Below are 13,496 nucleotides of genomic sequence, written 5' to 3' on the forward strand. Positions count from 1 at the left end.
GATGCAGCAAAGGCAGTCATAAGAGGAAAGTATATTGCAATCCAGGCCAATCTCAACAAACTAGAAAAAGCGCAAATTCAAAATTTAACAGATCACCTACTGGAACTAGAAGGGAAGGAGCAAGAGCACTCCAAACCCAGCAGAAGAAAAGAAATAATAAAGATTAGGGCAGAAATAAACAATATAGAATCCTAAAGAACAGTCGAGCAGATCAATGAAATCAAGAGTTGGTTTCTTGAAAAAAATTAACAAAATCGATAAATCTCTAGCCAGGCTCCTCAGAAAGAAAAGAGAGAGCACCCAGATAGACAAAATCATGAATGAAAAAGGATCTATTACAACCAATCCCTTAGAAATACAAGCAATCATCAGAGATTACTATGAAAAATTTTATGCCAACAAACGACAACACAGAAGAAATGGACAAATTCCTAAATGCACATGCACTGCCAAAATTCAAACGGGAAGAGATAGAAAACATGAATAGACCAATAACCAGTGAAGAAATCGAATTCATTATCAAAAATCTCCCAATGAATAAGAGCCCAGGGCCAGATGGCTTCCAAGGGGAATTCTACCAGTCATTCTTCTCAAACTATTCCAAAAATAGAAATAGAAGGAAAACCTCCAAATTCATTCTACGAAGCCTGCATCACCTTGATATCCAAACCAGACAGAGACCCAGCCAAAAAAGAGAACTACAGACCAATATCCTTAATGAATACAGATGCAAAAATACTCAACAAGATACTAGCAAATAGAATTCAACAGCACATAAAAGAATTATCCATCGTGATCAAGTGGGATTCATTCCTGGGTTACAGGGCTGGTTCAATATTTGCAAATCCATCAATGTGATCCATCACATTAAGAAAAGAAGGGAAAAAAACCATATGATCCTGTCGATAGATTCAGAAAAAGCATTTGACAAAATACAGCACCCTTTCTTAATAAAAACCCTTGAGAAAGTCAGAAACAATATTCTTTTAATCCATGCTCTTTGAATGTTTTTCTATTTCTTTATTTCTTCCATTTTATTCACAAGTTGTCATAGTTTTCAACATACAGCTCTTTTATATCTTTGTTTAGATTTATTCCTAGGTATTTTATGGTTCTTGGTGCAATTGTAAATGGGAACAATTTCTTGATTTCTCTTTCTGTTGCTTCATTATTGGTGTATAGAAATGCGACTGATTTCTGTACATTAAATTTGTACCCTGCAACTTTGGTGAGTTCATGTATCTGTTCTTGCAGTCTTTTGGTGTGGTCTTTCGGGTTTTCCATGTAGAGTATCATGTCGTCTACGACCTTATAGTGTATTTTTAATTTCAGTTATTGAGACCTTCATTCGTGGTTTCTTTTTAATATTTTCTATCTCCTTGCTGAAGGTCTCAATGGCATCCTCTGCTGTTTTTTTAAGTCCAGTAAGTAACTTTATGAAAATTACTTTGTATTCTTTATCAGGTATATTGTTTAGTTTTATTTCATTTAGTGCTTTTTTTTTTTGCTATGGTTTTGTCCCATTCTTTGAAATATTCCTTTTTCTCCTTATTTTGTTTAACTCATTGTTTGTTTCTGTATATTAGATAAGTTAGTTATGTCTTCTGATCTTGAAATTAGTTGCACTATGAAGAAGAGGTCCTGTAGTTCCCTGTAGTATAATGTCCCTTATTCACCAGAACCAGGCACTTCAGTAGTGCCTCCTATGTGGATTGTGTGTGCCTTTCTGCTGTGGATGAGCCTTGTCTGCCTTCAATACTGTTGGCTGCAATGGTCCACTTTGACTGTTATAGCATAGTAGGCAGGGTTTAATCCCTGTGCTGTTAAGTAGACAGTGTGGGATTGTAGGCATATTTAGGGCAGCGTTGGCAATGAAACCAAATGCCTGTCTTCAGCTCACTTGCCAGGGCTGCAGTCACACTGACCTGCAGGACAATCTCCCAGAATTATTTCCTGAGAGGCTTTTGTTGATGGGCAACTACTGCAGTAAGATCCGATGCCTTCCCCCAACCATATTCCAGGGTTGCAGTTACACTGATCAGCAGGATACCCTCTTTTCACTGCCAGTTATAAGGTTTGGATGCTAGGACTGTGGTGCACTGGTGTGTATTGTTATCCTCTACTGTCTCCAAGGTAGGAGTAAACTTTGGAGTAGTGTTTGTCCTTGTTGGGGTTGCTTGCAGGAAGAAATTTTCCAGGAGCTGATTTTGAGGGACTATCAGTGGGTTAAATTGGGCAGATTTGCAGGAGAATGGGGTAGGGCCCACAGTGTTAGTAAGTTAGATGGAGAGTGTTCTCGCTGGTCACTGCAGGTGTCCAGCTGTCTAGGCTGGGGAGGATGGGAGAGAAATGGCACCCAATAGCTCTTTTGTTCTTGAAGAAGTCTCCTGAAGATCCCTTCCTGCACATGTTCTGGAATTATTAAATAAATCTTTACTTATACCCAGGTGTTCTATGTTATATCTCAGCTTGGTTGTTATGTTGTCTATTTAACAGCAGGGACCTAGCTTCCTATCACCCTCTGGTTCTCCTGGAGCTAAGCCCACTGGTTTTTAAAGTATTCAGAATTCAGCCCTGCTTATTGTAAAAATCATGAAGCTAAGCACCAACCCCCCCGTTTTCAAAGCCAAATGTTATGGGAACTCATCTTCCCAGTTCAGGTCCCCAGTGCCTGGGGTGTCTGTTGGTAGGGTCTGATTCTCTCACTTCTCTGTACCTGTGGTGTCTCTTATATTTGTGGTTTCTTTCCCAATTGTGTCTCACTCAGGATTTGGTTCCCAATTGTGTCTCTGCCCCTCTTACCCTTTTTATTGTGACCTCCTTACTACAATTAGTTGTGGAAGGTCTCTTCTGCGTCTTTGGGTCATTTTCTGAATTAGTTGCACTGACACACCATTATCTTAGTGTGTCTGTAGAATGAGGTGAGCTCGGGATCCTCCAACTCTGTGTCCCATAAGATTTGGTATGCGGTATTTCCATCTTCTTTTGTCTCAAGGTGTCTTTTTATTTCTCTTTTGATTTCTTCTTTGGCCCATTTATTGTACAGTAGCATGTCATTTAATATCCACATATTTGTGGATTTTCCAGTTTTCTTCCTGTAATTGATTACTAGTTTCATGCCATTGTGGTCAGAAAAGATGCTTTATATGATGTCGATCTTTTAAAATTTATTAGGACTAGTTTTGTTGTCTCACATATGATCTATCCTGGAGAATATTCAATGTTTACTTGAGAAGAATGTATATTCTGTTGCTGTTGGATGAAATGTTCTGTATATATCTATTAAATCCATCTATTGTAATGTGTCATTTAATGCCAATGTTTCTGTATTAATTTTATGTCTGGATAATCTTCCTATTGATGACAGTAGAATATTTAATTTCCCTAATATTGTATTGCTGTGCATTTCTCCCTTGGGTGCTTCTATGTTAGGTGCATAAATGTTGACAAATGTTATCCTCTTATTGGATTGTCCCCTTTATCATTATGTAATAACATTCTTTGTCTCTTATTACAGTCATTGTTTTAAAGTCTGTTTTGTCTGTGGGGTGCCTGGGTAGCTCAGTTCGTTAAGCATCCAATTTTGGCTCTGGTTATGATCTCATGGTTCATGGGTTCGAGCCCTGCAAGGGGTTCTGTGCTGACAGCTCAGAACCTGGAGTCTGTTTCAGATTCTGTATCCCCCTCTCTCTTTGCCCCACTTCCATTCGCGCTCTGTCTCTCTGTCTCAAAAATAAACAAAAAAACTTTAAAGTCATTTTTTTCTGACATAACTACCCCTGCTTTATTTTGGTTTCCATTTGCATAGAATATCTTTTTCCATCCCTTCACTTTCAGACTTTTTGTGTCATTATATCTAAAGTGAATCTCTTATAGGCAGGATATAAATGGGTCTTTTTAAAATCTATCCAACCGTTCTATGTCTTTTTATTTGAGAATTTAGTTCATTTATATTATTTAAGATAATTATTGATAGGTATGTACTTATTGCCATTTTGTTCATTGTTTTTAGGTTGTTTTGTAGTTCTGTTCTATTCTTCTCTTGCTCTCTTCCTTTGTGATTTGAAGATTTTCTATAGTGGTTTACTTAGATTCCATTCTCTTTAGTTTTTGTGTATCTACTAAGGTTATTGCTTTGTGGTTACCCTGAGGCTTACATATAACAACTTTTGTAACAGTCTAAGTTGATAACAATTTAAGTTTGAATGCATTCTGAAGTTCTCTATTTTACTCCCCCCCAACCTTCTGTGTTTTTGATATCACAATTTACAATCTTTTTATGTCATGTCTCCTTTATCAAATCATAGTTATAGTTACTTTTGCTATTTTTGTCTTTATTCTTCACACTAGCTTTATAAATCACTGATTCACCACCATTACACTGTTAGATTATTCTGAATTTTACAATATATTTAACCTTCCTTACCATTAAGATTTATGTCTTTCATATCTTTTCCTCTTACTAACCAGTGTCCTTTAATTTCAGATAGATGAAGTTTCTTTAAAATTTCTTATATGGCCACTATATTGGTAATAAACTTATTTAGCTTTTCTTTGAAAAACTCTCTCCTTTAATTCTTATTGACACTGCTGTGTGAAGTATTCTTGCTTGGAAGGGTTTTTCCTCCCAGCATTTTGAATATATTGTCCCACTCACTTCTGGCTTGCAAATTTTCTGCTGAAAAATCTGCTATAGTCTTGTGGGGGTTCACTTATATATGACATGTTTTTGTCTCCTTGTTTTTAATATTCTCTTCTTGTCTAACTTTTGATATTTCAATTATAATGTGTGTTTTTGTGGGTCTCTTTGGTTCATCTTATTTGCAGTTCTCTTCCCTTCTTGTATCTGTATGTTTGTTTCCTTCTCCAAGTTAGGAAAGTTATCAGCCATTATTCTTCAAATAAATTTTCTGACCCTTCTCTTTCTTTCTCTCTTATCCTTATGTAACCATATAATGAGAATGTTAGTCCACTTGATGTCTCATTGTCTCTTTTGTATCTTCAGGTTTGTTCTTTTTTTCTTTTTGCTTCTCTGATTGGATGTGATCAACACCCTTGTCTCTGAATCCACTGATCTTTTCTTCTGCTTTGTCTGTCTATGTTGAACCTTTCTAGTGCACTTTTCCAATTCAGTTATTGCAATCTAAAGTTCTGTGACTTTTATTTCCTCTTTTCTTATATGTTCTGCCTTTTGTTATTGAGATATAAGCATACAACATTATATTAGTTTCAGGTGTGCAGTATAATAATTTGGTATTTAAGTGCATGGGGATATAATCATCACAATAAGTCTAGTTAACATCTGTCACCATACATAGTTACAGAAACTTTTTCTTGTGATGAGAACTTTTAAGATCCACTCTTTGTCAACTTTCCAATATGTAATGTAGTATTACTAACTATAGTCATCACGTTGTACATTATATCACATGACATTTATTTCAGAACTGGAAGTATATTATAACCCTCCCCTTCACCCATTTCACCCTACCCTCACTTTGGCAACCATCAATCTATTATTTGAATCCTCTAATATCATATTTCTGTACATTTCTCCCTTATGTATATCCATGTTGGGTGCATAAATATTTACAAATGTTATCTCCTTTTGTTGGATTGTCCCCTTTATAATTATGTAATGATCTTTTTTGTCTTTGTATCTATGAACTTGGTGGAATCTTTTTAGATTCCACATGTACATGAGATCATATAATATTTGTCTTTCTCTGACTTATTTCACTTAGCAAAATGCCCTCAATGTCCATCTGTGTTGTTGTAAATGGCGAGATATTATTTTTTATTGGTTAATGATATTCCATTATTGTATATATCACATTTTCCTTATTCATTCATGTCAGTGAACAATTCAGTTGATTCCATATCTTGACCATTGGAAAATAATGCTGCAATGAACATGTTGGTACACAGATATTTTTCAAGTTAGTGTTTTCATTGTTTTTAGGTAAATACCCAGAAAAACAAACACTTGTTTGTTTTTGCTTTTGTTTCCTTTGATTTTGGTATAAAATATAAAATATCATCACCAAGACAAATATCTTACTGCTTATGTTACTTATAGGAATTTTATGGTTTCAGGTCTTATGTTCAAGTCTTTAATCTATTTCGAGTTAGTTTTTTTTTTTTGTGTGTGAATGATATAAAATAGTGGTCCGGTTTCATTCTTCTACATGTGGTTGTTCAGTTTTCCAGCACTATTTATTGAAAAGACTGTCCTTTCCCCATTGTATATTCTTGGCTCCTTTGTCATAAATTAACTGACCATATATGCATGGGTTTGTTTCTCGTTACGTATTCTGTTCCATTGATCTATGTGTCTGCTTTTCTACAAGACCCATACTGTTTTTATTATTATAGCTTTGTAATTTAATTTGAAATCTGGGAGAATGATGTCTCCCACCTCTTTTTTCCTTTCTCAAGATTGTTTTGGTTATTTGTAGTCTTTTGTGGCTCCGTACAAATTTTGGGATTTCTTGTTCTAGTTCTGTGAAAAATGCCATTGGAATGTTGATGGAGATGGGCAGTATGGATATATTAACAATATTAATTATTCTAGTCCATGGGCACAGAATATTTTTCCATTTGTTTCTTATTAATTTTTATATTTTCTTGCTTGAAGTTCTCACTGGGTTCATTCATTCTTTTCCTAAGGTTTATGAGCATTTATGGTCATTATTTTGAACTCTTTATCAGGTAGTAACTCTTCTATGTTTCCTTTTTTAAAGGATATGTTATATTATTTTTTAATTTAAAATATATTCTTCTGTTTCTTCATTTCCCTTCATTCTCTGGATTGATTTCTATCAATTAGATTAAACAGCCACTTAGCAGTCTTGAGGGTGTGGCCTTGTGTAGAGGATGAACCTTATTATTCAACTCTCCCTATCTCTTGGTTGTCTAGTGGCTCCTAGCTATTGAAAGTGTGCCAAGACATGTCACTGTCCAAAGGGGAGGATTTCAATCAGTACCTAGTTAGGTGATTGAAAGCCAGACCCTTAAACATCAGCTTTTAAAGTATGCAAATATATATAGTTCTATGGGGCTACAGGCATAAGTCCCATGGCCACCAGAGCTGAGAGACCTAGAGGTGTTTCCTGTATGGCAGTTGCAAATATTGGTGTGTCAGACAAGTGTACAAGCTACATTTTGGGTGATACTGGCAACTTGGAGCAAGTCATAGGGAAATTACAAAGATGCCATCCACTGGCTTTCATCCTGAAATAACACTTTAGTGGGCCCCTAGATGTGTGCCAAACCAGAAGCTTGCCATTCAGGTTAAAGCTTCAGGACAAACAAATAGGCCTCTTTTCAGTCTGTTGTTTGTGTTGTGCCCTGTTTATGGTAGTGGGTCAATAACCCTCTCTCCATTTGTCACAGTCCTATAGGGCCCAGTAATGCAAATTCTGCTGGCCAGGAGAACCAGGAAATAAAGGTGATCACCTGGGCAGTAGCTGCAAAATGCCAACGTACCAGATGCACGTAAAATTTCCCTTCTGGGAGACACTGGAGTGTGGTAGAGGGAGAGTGCCAATGTGGTGCATATCCTCCTAGGTCTCTAAGACGTATTAAAGTAGGCTCTTAAATATGTGTTTAGTTACAAGCCTGCCCCTCAGGCCATAATTATGAAGATATGGTAAGAGTCCTCCTCTACAGTTAACACTGGGATCTTCAGCTTGTTGCTTTTTGCTCTACCCTGGGTGAGGTAGCTGGGTAAGAACTTTTTCTCCATTGGCTATGGTTCTTGGGACCTGTGCTCACTGGTCACCAGATCCATGTGATCGAGAGGTGTCCCCTAGGGACAACTGCAAAAATTGGGTTACCTGATTAGGGTACAACCTCACTTCCAGGAGAAACTTATGAGCTGGAACAAGGTAGAGGGACATAGAGTCTTCTAAAAAGAAGCTCATGCATTAGTTCGTTCTAGTCTAGAATAATCAGTTTCACAGGAGCTTCTAAAAACTAAAAAGTATAAATCAGAGTTCCTCAACATTGGCACTATTGATATTTTTGGCTATATGGCTTTCTTGTGTTGCCTTGTGTATTATGAGGGGTTTAGCAACTCCCCAAGTTGGTAACAATAAAAAAATGTCTGCAGACATTGTCAAATGTCTCCTGCAAGTGGGACAAAAATCACAAGTTAAGAATGATTGGTTTAGAGGCATGGTAGTGTTTTAGTTAAGAATATGGTTTTTGGAGAATTCTGTATGAATCAAGATTCTTTTTGCTTACTGCCTGCATGACTTTGAGCAAATCACTTCATTTTTCTGAATCTCACTCTCCTCATCTGTAAATGGGGACAATGAGACCCTGTTAGGGTTGTTGTAAGGATTAAATGAGATCATGTACACAAAAACACTCAGTACATAGTGGCAATAGTAGTATGTTAATATTATTAACCATTATTAATTAACAAAGATTACAAGTTCCCAGAAAATGGTGAATGAAGAAAGGAGGTTTCCTAAGGATGGACTCAGAACTTAAGTACTTAAGTACTCTGTCCTGTCATAACAGATTTTCACATTTGCTAGTAGACCTCCCTAACAAGTCTTTCCCTCCAAGATTCTATAACCAGATCTGGAAAGTGAACTACTGAGCTTTATACTATGTAATCTGCATAATCTATTTGGGGAAAGGGTCTCTTAGATTTCTATCTATGTGCAGGCACATAGCTTAACTTCACCCCATCTCTAGAAGTCAAGTACTCAAGGAGATGAGAAGAGTCTTACCGTAGAATTACACCAGAGACATCGGAAGTCTTGAAGTCTTTGGTAACTACCGCAGTTCTCATTACATACTGCACACTGAGAATTGACAGATATATTTCCTTCTACCCACTGATGAGGCATAATATTCTGAAAGGTAGAAGAAAAGGCAAAACAAAACCAAGAGGTAGAAATTAGATATAAAAAGAGATAAAGGGCCAAATGGAGTAACTACACTACCACATGAAGGACATTATGTGAACCCAACAAGGCTCTTCATGGCCTTGCTGTCCCCATTCCAATGCTAGAAAATGATGACAGCTGGAAGTGGGGGGCTTTTATTCTTATAGATAGGTTGGATTGTAAGCCTAAGGAGGAAGTCTACTGCAGTTGCATGTAGACAGGAAGAAGTCTTCCTCCCCTCTGTGTGTCCTGGCTAAAGGGAAGATGGGAAATAGTGGCTTTAAGAGAAGATGTCTGGTACTTACTACTTCATCTGCAGGCATGAGGAGGTCATCAGTGATAGACAAAGTATTCCATTTGCAGTCTTTGCTTGCTCTCAAAGCACATAATTTGTGAGACTTCACTTTGCACACTATGAGAAAAGGACGAAAAGAGATGGATGTGAATCTGGTGACAGTGAAGATTCTAAAGCCCCTCCCTAATCTTCTCTGAAATTCTGACCTTCCTCCAAAGGTCTGTTTCTCATATGATCTAGTTCCTTTTTTATTCTTACTGGCTAAATTTTCTACTTCTCTGACTTGAATGGAAATTGATGGCAAGAATGAAGTGATTTCTGTCTTTCTAACTCTTGTGACCATGTTGTCCAATCCTGTCAGATCCAACCCTCTATTTTAATTCATGAGAATTCCCCCCTTTGACAGCTTCTTCCCATCTCTTTTGTTTAGTCTGCTAAGTGTCAGAATTAATCATACATTAGACTCAGTGACTTAGTGTGAGTCTGTGACACTAAAGCCACATGCACTCCTTCACCCTTATCTCCATCCATTGGGCTCTTCACAGATAATAAAATGTACCTTCGCAGATAATAAAATTTCTAGATAAGGCAGGAATGCTCTCCCGACAGACGTTGCAATGTTGGGTCCGGTGGCTGTGGCTGGAATACCAATAGTGCATTCCAACAAGGAAAGGGTTGTTTTCTGCTGCAGGTATCTAAAATAAGTGAAGAAGAAGAAGAAAAAGAGAATTAATCACAGAGACATATTAGGGAAGGCCGGAAAATCTGCTCCTAAGGCTGAAATGTCCGGGTAAGTGTCAGAGCATGTGAGGAAGAAATTCAAATAGCTAACAAATCTCCCACCTCCAGTTTTTTCCCAGTGTTTTGGAGAACTAAAAAGAATAGGGAAGTAGATCCTGCAACTGAAACTGGAGACAAGAACAGTGGTATCTATATTGCTTATCCAAACCACTGTATTGGTTTAGTCTAAGTAAAATTAGTTCTGTTAGCCTTGGCCGTGGTTCTCTTTGAGTAGTCAGAAAAAGAAGGAAGTTGACTGGAAATACAATGATAATCCAAGTCTTCTGGCCAAGCAAGAAAGGGACGAGGCAGGGCTCTGTGACTCTTGGCTAAGAAATGCTTTAACTACCTCCTGTAAATATACATTCTCCTTCCTGGCCTTACTACTGCCAGGTCATCAGAGCACTGCATAACCTGGACAATAGTTTCATCTCAGGGGCTTTTTGCCCAAGCGTTTTTTTTTTTTTTCCTAAATACCATGCTCTGACTACCTATAGCAGTTTTCTGTTTGATCAATTTAATTCATTCAAAATTCATTAAACAAATACTTACTGAGTAACTACTATGTGCTTAGCACCTTTCAAGGCATTGGTAGTCCCAATGAACAAGACAAAATCCCTTTCCTCATGAAATTATATTCTGTTTGAGGTTCTCTTTCATGGTATTGAAATTAACATTTGCTGTAAACCAGCCTATAAATGCTGCATTTGTTTATCACAGACTGACTCTCATGACTATGGGAAAGGCAGAGGGTATATAAGCAAATAGTTTGGGGGTTAAAAGGAGAAAGGAAGTGGTGGGCACCAAAACCACTTATTTGTTCTGGGTGTGCATTCCATTGGCCTCTTCCACCTTTTTTCCTCACTCCCATCAATGTCTGATATTTTCCCTTTTCTGCCCTCCTCTTGAGTGTAGACAAAAGTGTACAATTTAGGTTTTTATTCTTGACAATAAGCAATGGGTTATATTTATATAATATAATGGGCTGGGTGTGTAAAGGCATAACAAGACTTTAAAAAGAACTATATACTCTCCATAATCCCAGCTGATAGAGGTCCATTAGAGAGAAAGATTGCACTATTGAGGTTTCTAGCACATTAAATATTCAGCCTTGATCAGTTTACAGGAATTAGCCATCTAAACTATAGCCTACACATGGCACTCTCTGATCCCTCCTTACCCCTTCTGGTATGCTGGATATGTACTAAGCTGTTGTTGGATTGACCAGGAAGCTTCTGGAAGGAAAAGCTACTTTGATGAGCTAAAGGCTTACCTGAGCTGTGATCACTTTGTGATTGCAATGTTTCTTCCTTGTTTAGATCCTGACAAAGCTCTAAGAAGATTAGAATAGATGATGTAGAGTCCTGAGGAAGTGATATAGCCTTGGCTTTGGCAGTCTGAGCTCCCAAGACCTTTCTACTTCCCAAGCCACTAAATTATAACTCTACAAGTATGTTCCTTCGTCCCTTCCAACCTCTTTCCCTCCTCCAATAATTACTAAAAGCCAAATTTGTGTCATCTAAGTAGCTGGACACTGGAAACACAGAGATAAATGATCTAAAGTTCTTGCCTCCAGGAAGCTCATAATCTAGTAGAGCAAACAACTTCCTAAGCAGATCATTTTATTACAGACAAGTGAGCGCTCCTAGAATGTGCAAGACTACATCCATTTCAGAATTATTAAGGAAAAAGTCACAAGAATTTGAAGATTTGGAAAATGATTATCCTATGTGTATTGCAAACCATAAGAAACTGTGCTCTAGAGAAAACACAAAGAGTGTGGCCAAACTTTTGCTGGATGGATTAAATGTGAGACACATGGATCTAATAAACTCTCTCAGCAGAAACATTTCCAGCTTGGATTGAAGGGTCAGATATGGGACCAAATGAAGAAAGGCTTTCAGACTTTGGGGATTCTACAGGCAGAAAATAGGCTGATAGAAGTACTTGGTTGTGAACATGTGCCATTCTTCAAGAAAATGGAAGAATGACTCCAAATGGGCTAAGAGGTCAGCAGGGATGTTGAGAGTGGTTCAGAGGACAGAGGTGCTGTCCCTACCATGAGAGATCCAGAAAGGGCTGGCCTTGGGGTGGGCCACTGCCTCCCTGGACCCAGAGAATTGGGTCACTTCCTTCATTAGAGAGGGTGGCTGCCACTCCTGTGGGATTGAGACAATGGGGCCAGAGGACAGAATATAAGCCACCAGAGAATTACTCTGAGGCTTGGAAACCTGATGTAATTTGCTCTACTGGGTTGTCAGTTTTCTCTAGACTAGCAACACTTTTATTTATTCCATTTCCTCTCTTTCAAAATGGGGATGTCTATTCTATGCCTGTCACAACATTGTATTTTGGAAACACATCACTTGTTTTCTAGGTTTTACAGGTCCACAAATGCAGAGGAAGTTTTCTCCAATTGAACCATAACAAACAGATTAGGAGGAGGGGCAAGATAGTGGAGAAGTAAGGAGCCCCATTACCTCTGCCCGCCCTCAATTATCAAACTGAGAAGAATAAAATGCCACAGCTCTCTGATCTCCAAGAACGGAGGTGAGCACACAGACCCTTTATTGACAGCAGCCTCATGGATGCCTGAGTGAGTGCTAACTGGGACCTGAGACTTTGGGGGAGAGAGCGCCAGCCCAAAGCTGAGCCTGAAGACAAAGTGCCCAGAGGCTTGGCTCTGGGTCTGCAGAGAGCCATGTGTCCACAGGTGCACAGATTCACGGAGAGCCGCGCACGTGCTGGGTGGCTGCATGTCCAGAGGCACAAAGATCTGCATAGAGGCGCGCATGGGACCGCCGTGCAGGGCAGCAGAGAAACCAGGGGAAGAGAAGTAGAGGTTGAATCACTCATAGCATAATCTCTGGAGAGAGGAGACCTTGCCCAGGACTGAGAACCACAGGACACAGAGAGAGAAATCCGTCCCCCTCAACCGGCTTATTCTCCATTGGGCCCTGCAGCTTGCCAACTTCAGGTGGAGCCAGGGGGAAAAAGAACTGGCTTCATAATCCTCCTACTCAATCCCGGTGAGAAAGCCACCCGCCTGCCAGAGATTTTAACTGGTGGCAAAATCAAGTGCGTGGGCAAGGACTTAAACACCTGGCAGAACTTAAAAAACAGAAACAATTAGACCCACCAGAGGCACAAGGAGGTTGGACTCAAGAGAGTGGCTGGCAACACATGATCTGAGGGGGGCTTGGGGCGCAGTACCTGAGACCCGACCTACCTACACCAAGCTATGCCCATCCGCGATGGAGAGCTGCTATGTTTTTGCTTATTATTTTTAATTGTTTTTTCTTTTTATCTTAATATTTTAATTTTTAATTTTTCTCTTGTTTTCTCTTTTTTATTTTCCTATTTCCTTCTTTTCTCCCCCCCCCCCCGTAGTCTGGGAAAGACCAACATTTAGGCACTGCTGTGCTTAGATCAACTCTTACATCCAGATAGTTTTTTTTATCCCATCCTTATCTCCCTCCTCCACAGGTTTTATGCTCTCAGACTGTCTTTTTTTTTTT

The 13,496-nt window shown here is 38.6% G+C and overlaps 1 protein-coding gene across 1 annotated transcript in view; it reads right to left on the minus strand.

Annotated features, from left to right (window-relative positions):
• Positions 1-13,496, minus strand: part of DGKK (diacylglycerol kinase kappa) — a 196,598-nt gene that overhangs the window by 78,886 nt on the left and 104,216 nt on the right. The window contains exons 5-7 of the mRNA XM_029929651.1: positions 9,758-9,893; positions 9,209-9,315; positions 8,745-8,870 (exon numbers count right to left, since the gene is read on the minus strand). Of these exons, the coding sequence (XP_029785511.1) occupies positions 8,745-8,870; positions 9,209-9,315; positions 9,758-9,893 (369 nt within the window). The remainder of the gene's footprint in view (positions 1-8,744; positions 8,871-9,208; positions 9,316-9,757; positions 9,894-13,496) is intronic.

This window comes from Suricata suricatta, chromosome X (genome assembly GCF_006229205.1).
Source record: "Suricata suricatta isolate VVHF042 chromosome X, meerkat_22Aug2017_6uvM2_HiC, whole genome shotgun sequence".
NCBI lineage: Eukaryota > Metazoa > Chordata > Mammalia > Carnivora > Herpestidae > Suricata > Suricata suricatta.